The sequence below is a fragment of the Eutrigla gurnardus genome (genome assembly GCF_963514095.1).
Source record: "Eutrigla gurnardus genome assembly, chromosome: 2".
Classification (NCBI taxonomy): domain Eukaryota; kingdom Metazoa; phylum Chordata; class Actinopteri; order Perciformes; family Triglidae; genus Eutrigla; species Eutrigla gurnardus.
The window spans coordinates 20,225,664-20,243,924 of NC_139916.1; the positions used below are offsets into that span (position 1 = coordinate 20,225,664).

Here is an 18,261-nt window from a genome sequence, read left to right on the forward strand (position 1 = left end):
TGAGATGAGGCTGCAGGTCGGTGCATACTGAGGTATTTATAAAAAGACATGAATGATGGTGCACACAGTACGTTTATTCTCCTGCAGACATGTGGCTTCCATGTGTATTGTCCATACAAGTCAAGTTATTAATCATCAGCCTGTCTGCCTTTATACAGTACGTACAAAGTATATACACCTTGTAAAACTAATATTAACTAGTAAAAACACTTTTGTAAATATACTATCATACTGCAGTGGCTCATGGTCCTCTTTACCGTTATAAAGCTGTCTATTTAAAACATGTAATCAGTCAAACCTTCCTGTTTCTGAGAAAAAAAAGTACACTGCAGCTCCTTCATTAAGCTCAATTCGGGTTTTTTTCCTGGCACTCGCACACAGCGAAGACACACTGTTAATATAACCACGGAGGGATCGAGGCCAAACTGCACAACTGGCAGAGTTTTCCTTCCTGCACCGCATCCAGATTCTGTCTGGAGGACAATCCTTGCGGTGATTTGAGTTTTTTTCGTTCCTGAATAAGAGAAGGACGTTTGGGAAAAATGTTGCGCAAGGATCAAGTAGAGAGAGTTGCCAGTAATCAGCAGGCTGTTGGCGTTTTCAGCGCAGCTGCTGAATCCCGTTGCTCCTTTCCCGCGCCTGTCGTTGGCCAGGTGTGAGCTTCGAGTTGAGTTAAGCGTTCAATAAAAATCAAAATGACAGCGGCGTTCATGTGAGGGTCACAAAGTAAAACAAACCCTATTTTAAAGAGCAGCGTTAGAGTAGGAATACTTTTAGGAATGTTTTTGTGTGTAAATATTGCTGTCAGACATTCATGACGAGTGGCTTTTCCCCTGGATTAGATGTGCTGTGCTGGTGCTTCTGGTTTGGAAATGCATCTCACTTTCCTGCCGTCAACAAGGAGGACGGAAGGGAAGGCTGCCGCCGTTTTATTTCCTGTTGGAGCTGCTCCTTCAGGGTGGACACCTGCAGTGACAGTGGGTGACAAAAAAAAGGGATTTTATGACAATGAAAAGTGTATAAAGGTTTAACATGAGAAGGACTTCTGCTCGACCTTAGATCATGATGTGTGTACCTGCTCCTCCAGGCCTTTGACTCTGTGTCGGTGAGCTCGCTCCCTGGTTCCCAGCGTTCGCTCCACGTCCCTGAAGCTGGTCCTCAGTCTCTCCGCCTCCCGCTGGGCCTCGTCACGCTGCCGTATCAGACTCTCACACAGGCTGTGTGACGGCTCCGCCTCAGCCAGCTGAGTCTACGCACACACACACACACACACACACACACACACACACACACACACACACACACACACTTAAACCACACACTTACACCACTTAAACCTTTCTGGAACTATTTAAATGAAACCATAGAAAGACATTATGGATTCCCCCCCAGAGGAAAAGCAGCGGGTTGATATTGTTCAGGACATTTGTTTAATAGAATGGATCTTTTGAGAGATTAGGAAACATTTTTGGCAGAAATTGGGAAATGTGGACTATCTACTTGAAACGACATGCTGAACCTGGTTAGACTGACTGGAACGTTTAATGATGAGGTAGTCACATTATTTACAGATGAGTAAACACCTCTGCTGTTCATTGGTCTGGAGAGGATCCTCTGATAAATGGTTGGTGCCCCGTAGTAGAGAAACCTCCAACATGTTTATAGGTTCTTGTTTCAAGGTTAAATGACACAACCTGCACATTCCCCTCTTTTTACTCACTTTCAGCTATAATTCAGGGTTTTTTTACACTGATGGCTGGTTACTCACACATTAATGACATACTGTAGTTAAAAGTCATTATCCTAGCATGACAGGGAGTGATGAAGAAATGTGCAAGGAAGGTTGGATGAAGTACTGCTTTAGTTGATAAAACAAAATGGTGCATCCTAAGTTTGATTAAATTAGGAGAAATGAACATCGGTCTGAGATGTAAAACCCGCTGGAAATAACTACTTTAATGACTCTTTCAGAACTGTTAGGAAACCCACTGCTTTAGCTTTATTAATTTTTATAGCATGTCTGTGGTAAATTAAGAAACATAGTTATGGATGTTGTTCAGCAAAATTAAATATCTAAAAGGGGTTTTGTCAAAACTTTTGCTTTTGGAGTGAAGCAACGAGAATTAATTGTGCAGAGACGACCTCACTTAACATTTAGAGGACCTTCAAATGCTTCAGGTGTCATCTCATGAATATTTATGATTTATTTCAAATGATAACAAAATCTAGCCGGACTGTTCTGTGAGTTATTAATGAAGTAAAACTATTTTCAATCCACAAAAACGTATAAAGCCCAAATGAATACGTTTATTATGATAAAGACTGACGTGTCTACACTGTAAAAGGTGTGAGTGACCCATTCAAGCACGCGTTTGTCCTTCAGCGAGACATCATGCATTCCAGCTTGATCAGTAACACTCAGTCGTGTCGTCAGCACTCGCTCTGCAAACGATTGCAGATTGGTACGGCTTCTCTGAGTTTTTTTCACGAGGTTTGATTCCTGATAAATCGACAGCTGTGATGAGTGGCTGCTCCCCACCTGCAGCATCAGTATTTGCTGCTGTGCTTCCTGCAGCTCCTGTTCGGCGGTGTTCAGCGAGCGGTCCAAGCGACTTCTCTCCGCAGACAGCCGCATGCTGCCTTCCTCGGTCCGCAGCTTCTCACGTTCAACCTGATGAAGTAGAAACGTAACCAACGGGAAAGCATGGAAGTGCAAAAAAAAGTCACATCCATTACATACGGTGTGAAAACTAGTGGCGAGATCGATAGATTAATAGATCAAATCTGTGTGTCATGTTCTGACCCTCTACAACTCTTGCACTCGATGACCTAATGTCTATTATAAAGTATTGCTCACTGAGAACCAATGGGGTCACAGCGTTTTTTGGGCCTCTTCAACTTATGTCCATAAAGGACATGACCTTTGAATTGACTGAATTGACAAAGAAAACGATTGACTGGAGCAAGTTTCACATTTTTGTGTGCACCGAGCCACAGTGCTGACCTTGTCCAGTGTGTTCCTCAGTGCATCTTTGTCTTTCTCCAGCCTCACAGCCTGCCTCTCGGCATCCTTTTTCTCAGTCTCAAGCATGGCGACCGCTCGCTGCAGCCCACGCAGTCGCTCCTCCACAGCGACTCGCTCCGTCTGTGCCGACTGGGCGTCGCGCTGAGCCCCCACGGCCCCGGCCGAGCACTGACGCAGAGCCTGACGGAGGGGAGATCACATGTAGAGACTTGACTTGAGAAGAAAGCACATCGAGAGTGCTTGTGTATAAATGTATTGGGATACTTTTTTCTCTCTCTCTGCGGTTTAATGCACGCTGAGGACTTAATGAGTGCAGATGTTTGACAACACACTGTTTATCTCCCTCACCTCTTTAGCGTTGTTGAGCTCAGCCTCCACTTCCTCCCGCCTCAGCTCGCTCTGGTCCAGCTCACTCTGCAAGCTTTGCACACGCTCAGTGAGGGAAACCGCATTCCTCTTCCCCTCCACTAATGACGCCCGGGCTTCATCCATTCGTTCCTTATTGGGACAAAAATGATGAGTACATGAGTGGCTGAGGTTTCCCCCTGATGTCTCCATATTGGTCTTACTCACCTGTAGAAGCCTTCTGTCCTGTTCGGCCACACTCAGCGTCTTCTGCAGAGCGGTCAGACGACTCTGTGCGCTGCTGTGAGAAGCCGCTGCCTCCTGCAGGCTCTTTTTGAGGGATGAGGTCTTCTCTTTGAGTGAAGCCTCACCTTCCTGAGCTTTGATCAGAGCCTGGCTCAGCCTCTCCACCTCCCTCTGGAGCTGAGACACACGGGCATCTCCTTCTGCCACCTTCAGTTTGTAGACATCAAACCAGTCAGCAAACCGACGAAGAGAAGTGATTAATTAGTAAATGCTAGCATGCTTAGTTGCTTTACTGACATTACACCTGATAAACATTAGCATGTTAGCATGCTGAATGTGTAACCAACCAGAGCCACTAGCAGAGCTGTGGACTCTCAGTCGTGTTCCATGAAAGAACTCTCTATTTAAAGTAAATATTCATTCACTATTCATTTATTATTGGACACTTTATTATTAATAGTTCACATTGTTGCATGTTTAACTGTCCACTGACTAAATATTGTATTGTAATAAATGTAGGTTTTTACAGTGCAGTTCAAGTGAGAACAATCAGATTAGGGAATCAATAAAAGGAGTCTGTTTCCGCCTGCCCAACCTGTTTCAGGAGAGAGTCATGGCGCTCCTGGGAGGCCTGGCTGTCAGCCTCCCGGTCTCCCAGACCCAATTTGATTCTCTGCAGCTCCCCCTCCAGACTGCGCCTCCCCAGCTCCACCCTGGTGGCCCGGGCTTCAGCTGCCTCGAGCGCCTCCCGCAGACGCCTCCTCTCCGCCTCCAGACGCATCTCGGCAGCACGCTGCTTATTTAACAGATCCTGCACAGATGGACGGAGGTCAGAAATTACTTTCAAGACTCATTGGAGGAGCAAAACTCCTTGTTGTATAATGGAGACCTGACTTTTAGACCCAGATTACTGAGGCATGCACAGACAGTCAGGCCAAGCAGACACTAAAGCACACACAGATGATCCACAGATGCATCTAAGCCCCAACTTTACTCCTCTCTTCATAAATCCTCCAGAGACCTTTCAAAAGTGCAACACATAAATGTATTTCAATAGCACACACACACACTTTTGTCTATCCATGCTGCTTTTCCTCTGACTTTGTGTCCCTGCTCCTCCTCTTTCCAGCCGGTGAAATATTTTGAAAGGTGCTGGCACTAAAACCAGCCATATGGAGAGCTGACACAGGACACCACCAGGAGTGTGACACTATGTGTGAGGCATCTTGTCTCATCACATATCGCCCTACTGTTGAGAGCTGCCATATGGTGATCATGGCAGGTCAGTGGTCACCGCTGTGCAAGCGGTGCAGTACGAATACATGGTGTTTACATAAGTACACAGTAGTGCATCGGCGTGTGGGTACCTGTGTGTGCTTTTTATCCATTTCAGAGGTCTGCAGCGCTCGCTCTAAATCCTTCACCCTGTCAGTGAGAGCTCTCCGCTCTCGGTCTCCTCTCCTCACCACCTCCTCCTGCTGCTGGAACAACATCTGGGTGGTGGTCAGACGCTCGTCCACGCCACGCTTCCCTGCAATCACACACATCCACAAGCATTAAAGACGGCTGCATTACAATTTTTTGATTTTTTTTTTATTTTCTGCCGAAACTACAAGTGTAAAATGTTTGACCTTCTTGGTACTCCTGTAAGGTGTTTTCCAGGTGAGTGAGACGACTCAGAGCTGAGTCTCGTTCCCCCGACATCTCCTCCAGATCCCGCCGCAGGGCCCCCAGCTGGCATCGAACATCATCCTTCAAAATCGGCAATAAACAAAGACTTGAACCTCAAAAAAAACAAAGATATCTTTGAAATATTATTAATATTTAGCAGCTGGACCCTTACCTTCTCTCTCTGAGCCTCACGCAGCTCCTGGAGGAAGTCTCTCAGATCACTTCGCAGTGTGTCGGGGTCCAGCTCCGGCTGAGTGGGGAGCAGCGGTGTATTCCCCCTCTCAGGAGACACTGAGCTTAAGGTGTTGTCAGGGGTGCTTACTCGAAATTCTGTAAAAAATAAATACAAAGGGTTGCATGCACCTTGTACAAATACATCGTTTGTATGTTCAGCCATCTACAGGAGGGGAGAATGAGGAAAGGAGGATCACATTTTACTGGATATGAGAAATGGCTAGCTGGAATAGTCGGTTACCTATAATGCCTGAATAAATGTCTCCACTCTTTGTTGCAGCTGCATGTTTTATTCTTACCTTTAGGAGGCGACAGCGAGGAACGCAGGGGTGAGATGCTGTGGTGGCGAGACATAGAGCCTGGTGATGCGGGCCCCCCCCCGGGGCTCCTCCCCCTGCCTCCCCTGCCGCTGGCTCCGATGCCAAGAGTTCGCGTCAGCGTCGACTGAAGGCTGCTCAGACGAAACTCCAGGTCCCTTCTCCCGGCCTCGGCCCGGGTCAGCTCCGCCTCCGTGGCAGCCAGCCGGCCCTGGGCCTCGCTCAGCTGCAGGCTGCACTGAGCGGCGGAGTCCTGGGCCACCTGGGCGCGCAGGGCCAAATTCTTGGCTTCATCCTGCACCTTCTTCTCGCAGCCGCGCGCCTCCTGCAGCTGAGCGGTCAGTTCTCGCTCGCAGCCCCGCCAACCCGACTCAGACTCCTGCAGGCGCTTCTGAGTTACAGAGAGCTGCATTGGAAAACAAAAAGAATGAGAAATTGTGACGCAGTGAACACAAGTATGCAAAGGATGTGTTTCCCTCTCCTCCATCCTCACCTCTTTCTTGAGAGAGTCTCGCACCAGTTCAGCCTCGGTTAGCTTCTGTTTGAGGTTGAAAGCCTCTTTCCCTTTCTCCTCCTCTCTTTGCTCCTCCAGCGACAGGCGAGTCTGCAGCTCTGCCACCTCCCGCCCTCGGTGCTCCTTCTCTCCATCCAGAACCTTCAGCTGGAGCCAAGAAAAACAAATCACAAAACGGTCACAACTGTGAAGTCTAGACTGAAAACAAAGCGTCTTTACATTCTCTGAATGTGTCAGAGGCGTGACGGAGGCCTGGCAGCGGGTCTGACCTGTCGGCGGAGCTCCTGGAGTTCTCGTCGAGCTTCGAGTCGCGACCGTTCCACTTCTCTCAGGCAACTCCGCAGCTCCGCCACCTCCTTCTGGTTAGAGGACAGGTTCTCCTCCAGCACAGCCAGCCTCTGCCCCTTCTCCTCACATTGTCGTTTAACACTGAAAACCCAACAATCGCACACATTCAGTGACAATGCAAACATTTGACTCTGAACACTGCGTAATGGATACACTCTCATGTGTTGAAGTGTTAACCTGATTCTCTCTGTTTCTGCACTTCGTAGAGTTTCTCTCAGCTGAGTGTTGGACTGGCCCAGAGTGTCTCTCTCCTTGGTGACGTCGGCGAGGCTGCGTCGCAGCTCGGCGTTTTCTCTTTTGTTGTTTTCTGCCGTGTCTTGAGTTTGGTTGAGGCGTCGCTCGCTGCCCAGCAAGTCCCGCCTCAGCTGGTCTCGACTCTCCTCGATAGCGGCGAGAGAAGCTCTGCACTGGTCCAGCTGGAGGGCACAAGTCACGTGGTACAGGGTGGCATCACTGAACAGGCTTAGAATGTGATGAATATCTCATGATGCCCGACTGGAAGGCCTGTTTTCTATTAGCTAGTTCAAAAGACATCAACATGTTTTTTTTTCACTATTGTGGAACGTTTCATCTTGATGCCACAGGGGGAGGTGATATCATCCAGAGACCATCTAGAGACTGAAATTAGTATTTTTTTAAACTGAAATAACAAATGTTAGTGATTGTTCGAACCTCTTTTAGTCTTCAGCATATATAAACTTGTGTTTTCCATTAGTAAAATAACTAAATTAAGGAATGTGCAGCCTTGGTGGAGGTCTGATTTGTACCCTCATACCCCCACTTGTATGGCATCATCTACCTCTCTGAGAGCAACATCAGCACGTGACTGAAGATCAGTACACGTCTCTCTTAGACTCTGGAGCTCCCTTTCATGAACACAAGCTGCATCTTCCAGCTGAGAGCGAAGCTCCAGCAGCTCACTGGTAAGAGCCCCAATCCTGATCTGTGTAAGAGGAAAACATCAATTAAAAGTCAATTTAGTAAATCTTCCTTATGTTGTGTTAGAGAAGACAGAAGATACATCAGCAACAACAGACAGATAGACCCATCACCTGCTCCTGCTCTTTGCAATGAGCTGCTTCTCTCGACATCCGTTCGGCCTCTAGGGCTACAGTGGAAAGCTCGGCCTGCAGGGTGGACACCCTGTCAGCCAGAACCGTTTTCTCTGCCTCCTTCAGAGAAAGGGCCTGGGGAGGGAGATAAGGTCTGGTTAACAAAGGGGACCAGCTTACAACAGATGTACTGGACCTGAGCCACACTATCTCCATACTGTAGTATGGTTTGTCAGAGGCTTGAACTCAGATCAGACCTGTTGTTTCTCAGTCTCCGCCTGCAGCAGACTCTGATCTCGGTCATGCTGGAGACTCCTCAGTTCATCCTGGAGCTCCTCTCTTTCTCTCTCCACTCTGTGGAGCTGATCCCCCGCCTCCTCTCGGAGCCTCCTCTGAGTGGCCTCATGCTCCATCAGCAGGCTGTGCCGCAGGACTTCCTGTCAGACAGATCCCGCAGAGAGCACACAAACATGGATTAAAGAGTCATCAGCCTTATCCGAAAAGTAAAAATAGGTTCTACAGACAGTGCTTTGAGTAACACTGCTTCCTGACCTTTTCTGAAACCAGCCTCTCCACCTCCTCCTGATGTTCGGACATCGCCTTGCGTAAAGCCTGCTGGACCTCCAGCTGTGCAGCGTTTAGAGTCTGAGTCAGAGCCTGTTTCTCCCTCTCAGCCTGGGCCAACCCAGTCTCCCCATCAGAGCGCGCACGCTTCAGTTCAGCTGGATATCCCATCCAGGAAAACATCCAGGGGAGGGAAACAACCATTAGTCATGTCACCGACCCACTGTCTTTCTCATTACACCAAACATTTTTTGTTTAGAAGCATATTTGGGTCTAATTCTCTACTCAAAATCCTGTTCTTTGGTAGATTTTGTGTGTTCTCTTCTCCACACTGTGTCACACACCTGTTACAGTCTCACAGCGGACTCTGAGGGTTTGGTTCTCTGACTCCAGCTGCTCCCTGCGAGACTCCATCTGAACAAGCTGCTGCTGCAACTCGAACAGACTGGTTTCCAGGGACTCGCGCTCTGACCTGTGCAGTTACAAACACAAGTTACACACACAGACACACACACACACACACACTCACTCACTCATGTGCATATATCAGATTTAAGACAACAACAACAAACACCTGAAAGCACTGAGCTCCTCTGACAGCACAGTGTTTTCTCTCTCTGAAGCCGTCAGCTGGACCACCAGCGCTGCTTTGTCTCGGGCCAGTTCTGCCCGACCTCGACCAGCCGCCTCTAAGGCCACCTCACTCCTCTGGCCCTCTCCTCTGGCAACGCTCAGCTCTGATCCCAGAGAGGTCACCTCACCACAAAGCTGTCAACAAAAGCCATAAAGAAAACTTCATGAGTGATGAGAAACAATCAAACTGATATGTACAAATGTAACTGGAAAACTCCTTCCAATGTTACTGGTTTCCATTGCTGTATTAGCTAAATAGACATCTATAAAACACTGTTGGAGCTGCATAAGAAGGATCTCTAAATGAGGTCTTGGCGCCTGTCTAATTACTGCATTGCCCATAGCTTTGGCATGATGTAATATAATCTGTTATGTACCTGGGTGACGTTCTCCTGCAGCTTAAATCTCTCAGCCCTGAGACTCTGGAGCTCTGCCTCCATCCCCGCCCTGCTTAGCTCGACATCCTGCAGCGACTGGTGCAGCGTGATGCGGGAGGAGTCCAGCTCCAGCCTGTCCTGCTCCAACCGGACCAGCTCATCTCTGATGGTCAACTTCTCCTGCTCTGCCTCCCGTTTCTGAGCCTGAAGGAGGGCCTTCTCTTCCTCCAGCTAAGAGACAAAGTGAAGGGTGAGACTCGGAATACAGATGAATTCACTACATACATACCGGAAATAACCTTACCTGGAGAATGTAATTGTTAAGGGCAGTTTTGTCCTGGGCCAGTCCCTCATTCATGCTTCCCATCTTGGCCAGAGAGTCCCTGAGAGCTGCATCCTCAGACTGCAGCTTGTTAAGCAGCAGAGAGAGCTCGGCGTTACTGCACTCAGCCTGGAGGCGAAACGAGGGTCATACACACAACATGAGAAAACAGAATGTTTAATATCCCAAAAAAAAAAAGTTAAATGAGCACAAGTTGACTTTTTCTGACCCGAGCAAGTGCTTCAGAGAGTTGGGCTTTCTCTCGCTCCAGCAGCTGGCTCTCAACCATCCCCTGCTGGTAAGACTCCCTCACTGCGGACAGCTCTCCACGCTGAGCAGAGGCTCGACTCTCACTCTGATCCCACTGCTTTTGTCTGTAGCAAAAGAGTACACGTTCGGTACTGGAACGATCCATTTTAGAGGTAAAAATGAGACTGTTTTGTCAGCAAACTCAGTAAAAGGTGAAATACAGAGAATTTTTGGGATCGTGTTGGTAAAGGAGGACGGGAGTGGTTTGTAAATGAAGACGATCTCTTGTTACAGGATGTTTATAAAGATCTTATGTAATGGATGATCACAGAAAGATAAAGAACATTGGAATGTGATAATAATGTTTTTTTTTAACCGATAAACTTCTTTCCGAAAATTGCCCACATGACCTGAGCGCCAAAAGCAATCACGCTACATTATAAACGGCTTCCTGAGAGTATATGCGCTGTGTGTTGGCTGCAGAAGACTTAGTGGATTAGATTCCGCATCACATTCACTTAATCATGATCAATTAGCCTACTTACATCCTCTGAGTCTCTGCCTTTGCTCGCTCTCTCTCCTGAGTGGCCACCTCCTTCTCCTCCCTCGCATGATCTCGCTCGCGCTGCGTGGACGCCGCAGTCAGCTGGAGCTTCTCACAGTCCATCTGCAGGATCTGGTTGCTGCTCTGTGCTGCCTGCAAGTCCTTCTCCAAGCTCAGCTTCTCACTGCGATGGTCATAACGTGCAACAGTAAAGGGAAACAGTTCTAGATGTATACACCAAAAGATTTATTAGAAGCAGGTTGTAAATGACACAAGTGTCTGTAAACCTGGATAGTGTGTCTCTCTCCTGCTTCAGGCGGTCCTTTTCTCTCTGTGTGGTCTCCCTCTCTCTCTGAGCAGCGTCCCTCTCTCTCTGCAGAGCTTGGTTTCGCTGTTCTGCATCTTTTTTAGCTAAATCAGTCTCGGAAAGCTGTTTGCGCAACTGTTGAACTGAGGACTGGGCAGAAAGATGGCGCCCTCGAATATCCTGCAAACACAACACAAATGATGTCACTTACCTCCAGGGGAATCCATCCATGCAGACAGTTGTGGTTTTATTTGCCCAGATTTTGAGATATCCATCTCTGAGATTTCTGTCTCCACTCCCAATGCAATGGAAGAGATTTGTTTTTTGTTTTTTTTTGGGGACTATTTGCTAAAAAGTCAAATGAGGTCAGTGGATTATCCAGCGTAACAACACATTTTAATTATTTTTCACCACCAACCCGAAACAATTATATTCATTACAAATAATCCTTCTCTGTATTTGTAATTGGAGGCAGAAATCTAATATCTGGGCAAATAAAACCGGGTTAACTGAGCCTTTAAGCTCTGCTATTGAATAGACCACTGCTCTTATTGTGGCTGTGAAAGCCTAAAGGTGAGCTGACTGCTGCAGTGTTGTGACAAACTGTTTCAAGGCTGGAAGTAAAAAAAGAAAAAGGTAAAGGGAAGGTAAATGAATGAATCGAGATGTCACCTGCAGCTGGAGCATCTTGTTTGTGACTGCAGAGTGCAGAGCTGACAGCGCCGCCTCAGACAGAGGAGCCAGAGATGAGGGGCGAGCGGGCGAGGATGACCTGCGGGGGGAGGGGGAGCGGTGAGGGGAGAAGCCGCGGATCAGTGCCAGCAGCGGAGCCCCGGAGGTGTCCTGGTCTGCCTCTGAGGACGACTCTCCATCGGACAAAACCGTCTACAAAAGAAAAACAAAACAAAACAATGAAGCACTCACATGTTTTTTTGATATAAACCCGTGTGCACATGTATGTAGTTTACCTGAGCGATGTCACGCATGGCATCTAACAGCATCTCATTGTGAGCGCTCATCACCTGCATGTCAGTCTCATCGTTGCCACTCTGCTCCTGAAGGGGAAACAAAACTCAGACTCAGTCACCTGGAGGAGGAAGGTTACACCTACAGTCACTTTAATTAAATAAATAAACTTGTGTTTTCTCAAACTATCATTATATCTTGACAGTAGTATATGAGACAGATATAGGAAAAAATCCGCTTTGCAACAGAATTTTGATTGGGTTTGACCGTTTGTGTTACAGACTCCATGGCTCTGATTGTTTTTTTTCTTCGCAAATGCCATTAGGAGCATTAAAATGAGGCGTGTATTACTCTCAGGATATAGTTACAAGTTGTGCAAATATGACAAAAAAGTTATTTTAATCAAGTTACCAACTGTGGCTTTAATGCAGCTGAAAAGCATTACAGTCTAATTGGATGAGGCTGACATTTTTCTTGATTCTTACTGTCAGCAAATTTATGAAAAGAACAAAAGCAACAATGCATTATTCTGTCTTTGATTACGCTCTGATTTCCCGGTTTATGGCTTCACTGTTCTCCATAAACCGGTTTGTTCCCCGCTGAAGACGATGTTTAAACAAGACTCAAACAGCTGGGCACTGTATTTTTTGGCATGTTATTCAAACACATGAAAATACTGTATTTGTTGGGGACTACTTTCAGCTGTGGATTACCACACATTTGGAAGAAGAGTGAGTTTTTACAACAGCAGGACAGTGTATGCGGTGAAGCCTTGGCATCAGAGTGGATTATTGTTTGAAAAAAAGTGACCTCTCACCTCAAGCCTCCTCATCACTGCAACAATTTCTCTGTCTTTCTCTTCAATTTGGCCCTTTAATCTCTCAACCTCTCGTACTGATTCTGACAACCTGAAAGTCAACACAAAAAAAAAAGGGTCTCAATACGAATGTCGCTTAATTAATAACAAACTGTGAGAGAGCTGAACAAAGCTTTCGCTGACCTGACGTTGAGCTCACTTCTCTCTGCGTCCGTTCTGGTCTGAAGATTCATCGTTTCTGACACTCGTTCTCTCAGCTGCTTCTCCAGCTGAACCCGCAGCGCTTTGTCTCGCTCCAGGGCCAGAGCCGCCCCTCCCTCCTGGGTGTGCAGGGCGGCACACAGACCTGCACACGACACCTGAGCAGAGTGGGACGCCCGGGCCAGCTCGTTACGCATATCAGACAAGTCCCTGAGTTCGGAGAGAGATCGATAGACAGAAAATGTGAGTTCCATCAAAGACTCAAATCGTGAATTTTCAAATTCAAAACGTGGCACAGATCACATTGTGTTCACCTTTCAGTGGCGCTCTTCAGTTCACAGACGTGCCTCCGAAACCCAACCACCTGCCGCCACAGCATCAGCAGCCGACTGTGCTCGGTAGTGAAATAACTGTGGAAAGACTGAAAGGGGCCGAAACAGAAATAACGTGGACATTATCTTCACATTTATCTCCATTTAAAATGCGCCGCTGTTTTGTAAGCCGCCCTCCCACCTCTTCTTCTCTCCTCCAGTCAGACTCCTTTTGTTCCAGTTCCTCCCTGGCTTTTGTCCAATCAGCAGTGAGCCTGCGGATGTCCTGGCTAAGAGCCTCATTGGCCAAGCCCGCCTGCTCCAACTGCTCTCTCAGCATGGCGTTCACAGCAGACAAACTGCTGCTCCTGAAAACACACGATTGGGAAAAACAAATCACGTTGACCGAGCATTTCAGGCAGAAACAATACCATATTCGATGCGCACACTCCCAGGAGACATACGACATGTCTCAGGTAGAACCAGTCACCTCTGTTGCTCTTCCTCGAGGCGGATTAAAGCCTCCTCCAGGTTGCTGCTTGATTCGTCTGGTTGGCGACCATTGGATGAATCACTGTGGCTCTGAATGAGAAGATAGATGATGGTTTAAAATGTGATTTGTGGACAGTTAATCTCATTTTCCCTCGATTCAAAGTCAATTAACGCCACTCACACTCAGCCTGCGTTTCTCCAACTCTGTGGACCGCTCTTGCACCATCTGCTCTAGATCCCCACACCTCTTTCTGTACTGAAGAACCTGAAGTAGCAAGAAAGAGATTGCTGACTTGTCACACCCCCAAAGACTACATCTCAACTAAATAAAGTAAAAAAATAAAAAAACATACCTTGGCCTGCAGCTTCTGCACGAGCTGAGCCTGCCTCTGCTGCCCCTCCTGGTATGCAGTCAGTTTACGCTTGTAGGCCGCTTGCTCCTCATCCAACCGCCGTCGCAAATCCACATTCTGCTGCGCCAGACTGCGTGACTCTGGTGAATCGTGGTCCACGTCTCCCGTCTCAAAACGCAGCGCCTGCTCCAGCTATGGGTTTAAGTAAAAGGTCCATTTAGTGGCTGTTTTGGAGCTTTCTATCATATCACACCGTCTTCCTCATCGAATGGATTTCACCCAGATGTCATAGAATGGTCTGAAAAGTTTAGATTGAACACTCATTCATGGTCTTGGAAAGCTGGCAAAACCATCTCACCACAAAGCCAGGTAGTAGTAGCAGTGTAGCTACGGAGGGTTTACCATCCAACAGTGCTTTATTTATGCAACAATAAGGTTTGCAAACTTATGATTTCCAATTCAGCATCATAAGATGCTGTGAATGTCTTAAATGTATGTGCAGTATGTGTATTAATAATGAATTAAGTCAATCAATCACAGATTTAAACTTCACACATTATATTGTTTATCATACCCCAATATTAACCTTTACTCCATATACCTCATTTTTGTGGGATTTAACTAATATTGAACTACTTATGACGACTACATATATAATAAGATACAATAAGAAAAGGAAGGCCTAAAGACACTAGGAAGGATGAACAGCAGACTGGTTTCAGTTAATGAATGCGGTTTTATAAAAAAAGGACTTTGTTGATCTGAAAGAATGTCGTCTGAGTTGCCTTAAGTTTCTGGACCTGCATGCGTCCTTCAGTAATGTTCAAACCAACATGAGATGTGTGGCGCCCACCCACCACTACCCCTCGAAGACCCTGTTTACAGTCACCCAGGGTGACAGACACCATGGCAACATTCCACTTCAGTTCATTCCAGCCCCCATCACCTGGGAGACCAGCAAATCTCAGACAAAGAAAGACCAAAAAACACTGGAATGGGAAAATGGGGAGAGTGCCACAGCATTCCCTTTAGGAAGAGGACATTTTGAGGATTTTGAAAGAGTTGCGATTTGACTTTTTTACACAAAGAGCAGACATGAGGGTCATTCCTGTGTGATTCACAGTCATATCTAGGATCTCTCGTCCAAATCTCAACTCACTGATCCTATTCTGCCCATTTTGCTATCAGTTCCAGCTGCTGTGATGCTTGCGTCTTACCCGCTCACTGATTGCACCGTACTTGATGGCGAGCTCGTCTCGGTCGGCTCTGCTGTGTGCCAGCAGGTCCTCCAGCCTCGCCAGCTCGCCCTGCAGCACCCGGTTCTCTTCCTGGAGAGACATGACCGAGGACATGGCCCCGGCTGCAAGTGCAGAGGGGGGGGACAACGGTCAGGCAAAGAAAGTGTGATACACAGTGATATGACGGGAGGGGAGGTCGCGGCCACTCACAGCTATCGTTGAGGTTCTTTGTGACAATCTCTCGTACTAGTGCTGGCAGACATGTAGGGGGGGCGTCTGGTGAGGGGCCCCGGACCGTCAGCCTCTTCTCCTCAGACAAAACACTCTCCTCCAGCCTCTGAAGTATGAGACACATTTGATGGCATGTGATGACTTTGAGACATTCAGAGAGAAAATGAGCCACAAGAGACATAAATGACACATCAAAGATAGAATATCTGCATCCAGGCGATGACAACAACAGATAATCTGAAAGATGACACCAGGACACAAATACACTCACTCATAACCCAGCAGCTTCATCTATTTGTGGCATTTAGGATGCAGGAAGGGCCGGTGCTCCTCACCTGTATCACAGACTCCAGTTTGTTGGAGTCGGTGTCTGGGTTTTCCGCAGCGCTCATCGCAGCGGCAGACGATATTTAAAACCCTCAGCAAACAGGATTAACATAGATTAATATAGTGGCGGACTGCAGCGTCTTTCGCTTCCCAGCAGGAGCGACGTAAGAAGAAAGTTCGCAGCCGGTAAATGTGTTTGGTCAAGTGTGGTCGCAGCGGAGTGTGACGGTCCTGTCGCCGCCTCCGGGACAGGCAGGCGGAGATTGAGGACAGCGGGATTAACAGCTAGTTAAGGTTCACACCTCCTCCTCCTCCTCCTCCTCCTCCTCCTCCTCCTCCTCCTCTACTCCACTCTCACTGCTCACATTCACACACCCCCATTCAACTACACAACAAGGACGAGACGGATTAAATCTATAATAACAATTACAATGAAAAACAAAACAGATTATTTTCGGTGTGTGTACAATTAGTAAATAGTTAAATAGTTAAAAAATACTGAATGAGTTGCAATTATGTGAGTCACTGAGAATCAACAGGTTGTTGCTGCTGGGCCCCTATCAGCAGGAGCCACGTGCTCCCCAACCCACTATACATTAGATTATTACATAATAATAACATGACAATGTGACACTTGTAGTGATTAATCTACAGATAATAATAGCAGACAGCAGCTCTCCTTTAAGGAGCATTATAGTGAGCTTTTAGCTCGTTGTTTAACTGCAGCCCGAAAGTCACGCCCCCTTCTTTCTTAAAGGTGTATCACCCTCTGAAGGCATTCTGCATTCCTTCTGTTTCTTTACCATTGTGTGGCGTTCAAAGTCTCATTAAATTACCGTATTAGATTTTATATGTGCAAATGAATTAATGAAATTCAAAGTATATGTGAAAAGTTAACTGGATTTTTATATACCGGTAACCACTTCATCTAGATTCTCCCCGGGCCCCAGGGCGGTTGCCACTTTGCCTTTTTGGAGAACCAGACTTTGTTAGCTGGATCTTTAAAATCAGGCTTAAATCAGGCAAATATAATCTCAAAGTGTGTTCCCTGTAACACGGCCCTGAGATTCTGGGGTTATGGTCGAAGGCTAAAGTAAGCTATAATGGCTATAGAGAAGACTGCACCTTAGCCTTTGTCCTTACAAAAATGTGTATAGTTGAAAGTTGAAACAGTTAATCAATTAGCTGATAATTGGCAACTATTTTGATTTGGTTCCAGCTCCTAAAATGTGAAGCTTTGCTTCCTTTTGCTTTCTTTTGTGATAATAGATTGAATATCTTTTGGTTTTGGAGTGTTATTCTGACAAAACAAGACATTTAAAGATGTTGCCATGAATTTCAGAAAATATGACAGTAACTCCTAATAAAACTGAGATATCGACATGTTGATGTAGAAGTTTGGCAGAAACATAACGCAAGAGGAGGGTCTGTACTGCGCCTGTTGGTGTTTGGATTGTCATAGTTACAGACAAGCGGTTCATTGTGTCAATACCAGACCCCCAGCACAGCCTAACACTGGCCTCATGTCTGGTTTCAAGAATGGTAAACGTGTCAGAAAAGACTAATTACATGTTGCTGTTTACAACTTACAGTATAGAGTAAATGGGAGCATCTATATTAATAGTGAATTACAGGCATGTCGCCTACTGTGGATGTCTGAGGTTACGGTTTAAGTTTTTTAAGAATAATTGTCCACAGAACGTTTGTGTTCTCTGTCCATGTGATGTGACAAGGCTGCATGAATTTTATCATAAATAACCCTGAAACAGACGCTTCTAGTCAACTCGGTTTTCCTAGCTTACCATCTGTGGCGCCCCCAGCTGGCCTGTTAGTAGATGACGGGCAGTGATTTCTCAGCGTGGGAGACGTGAGCCTCCTGTGGGCGACACACCTGTTGATCTCTCATCTTCCTCAACCCACACCTGATGACTTATCTCGGCTGGATTTTAACAACCAGCTGCTACAGCCGACACGTTGCTGAACAACCAACCAGTCAGGAATAAACTGCTTCCTCTTCTGCTTTTATCTCATCATACTGAATCACTTCATTCGGTAGACACACGTAAAAAGGAGAACTTACATCTTCATCCTAAACTCACCAGACGACACAGAGACAATACACCCAGAAAGACACGCCCAAGTTTTGAAAAGTCTCTTTCGGGAGTTGGAGGCGGGAGGAGGAGGAGGAAGAGGAGGGGGTCGCCGTACGTTAAAACTGCAGCCTCCGAGCAAATTAACTTTATCATGAATTGTTTTCCAGCAGCAGAGCATGAAATCCCGTCGCAAAACGCGCTGCCATGGAAACAACTGCCTGGATATATAAAGCGCGTCACGCAGCGGTATCATCCACATTGTGTTGTTTGGTGTACGCGGTGAAAACATGTCCACTTCCCTGTGTAGTCTCACCTCGAAATATAGGTCAGATGAGCGTTACCCTGTCGTCCCGCCATTCTTCCGAGCAGGCTTGAACGTCACAGAAGCAGAAACCAACATCATCCACGGCGGTCGGAGTCGTCCCATCAGCCGCTGGAGGCCATGCAGCGTCGCCTTCCTCACAGATCTTCCCCCCATGCTTTT

The 18,261-nt window shown here is 46.8% G+C and overlaps 1 protein-coding gene across 2 annotated transcripts; it reads right to left on the reverse strand.

Moving 5' to 3' along the window:
- Positions 1–205: 205 nt before the first annotated feature.
- crocc (ciliary rootlet coiled-coil, rootletin) lies at positions 206–18,240 on the reverse strand. Of its 2 annotated transcripts, none has more exons than XM_084033995.1 (37): positions 18,091–18,240; positions 15,337–15,463; positions 15,106–15,248; positions 13,889–14,080; positions 13,717–13,800; positions 13,534–13,625; positions 13,246–13,411; positions 13,047–13,153; positions 12,715–12,942; positions 12,532–12,622; positions 11,717–11,803; positions 11,421–11,633; positions 10,729–10,928; positions 10,443–10,625; positions 9,878–10,022; positions 9,631–9,777; positions 9,327–9,557; positions 8,891–9,084; positions 8,661–8,788; positions 8,305–8,474; positions 8,010–8,189; positions 7,753–7,887; positions 7,500–7,643; positions 6,878–7,116; positions 6,622–6,781; positions 6,332–6,499; positions 5,821–6,244; positions 5,460–5,617; positions 5,248–5,368; positions 4,984–5,147; positions 4,212–4,427; positions 3,599–3,823; positions 3,374–3,523; positions 3,005–3,205; positions 2,540–2,671; positions 1,076–1,249; positions 206–966 (listed from the first exon to the last, which is right to left on the reverse strand). In XM_084033995.1, exons 3-37 carry the CDS (start codon positions 15,238–15,240, stop codon positions 880–882), a joined length of 5,871 nt encoding a protein of 1,956 aa, XP_083890121.1. In that variant the 5' UTR covers positions 15,241–15,248; positions 15,337–15,463; positions 18,091–18,240; the 3' UTR covers positions 206–879. The 2 variants fall into 2 exon arrangements, with proteins under 2 accessions (XP_083890121.1, XP_083890120.1); XM_084033994.1 differs by lacking the exon at positions 18,091–18,240 and adding an exon at positions 15,693–15,898.
- Positions 18,241–18,261: the final 21 nt, after the last annotated feature.

Excerpts from the sequence above, each read along its gene's own strand:
- crocc (XM_084033994.1), bottom strand. The coding sequence starts at position 15,749 with ATGAGCGCTGCGGAAAACCCAGACACCGACTCCAACAAACTGGAGTCT. Across the intron at positions 10,626-10,728 it reads GAGAGAGACACACTATCCAG|TGAGAAGCTGAGCTTGGAGA; the intron begins GTTTACAGACAC and ends TGACCATCGCAG. Across the intron at positions 6,245-6,331 it reads GAGACTCTCTCAAGAAAGAG|CTCTCTGTAACTCAGAAGCG; the intron begins GTGAGGATGGAG and ends TTTCCAATGCAG.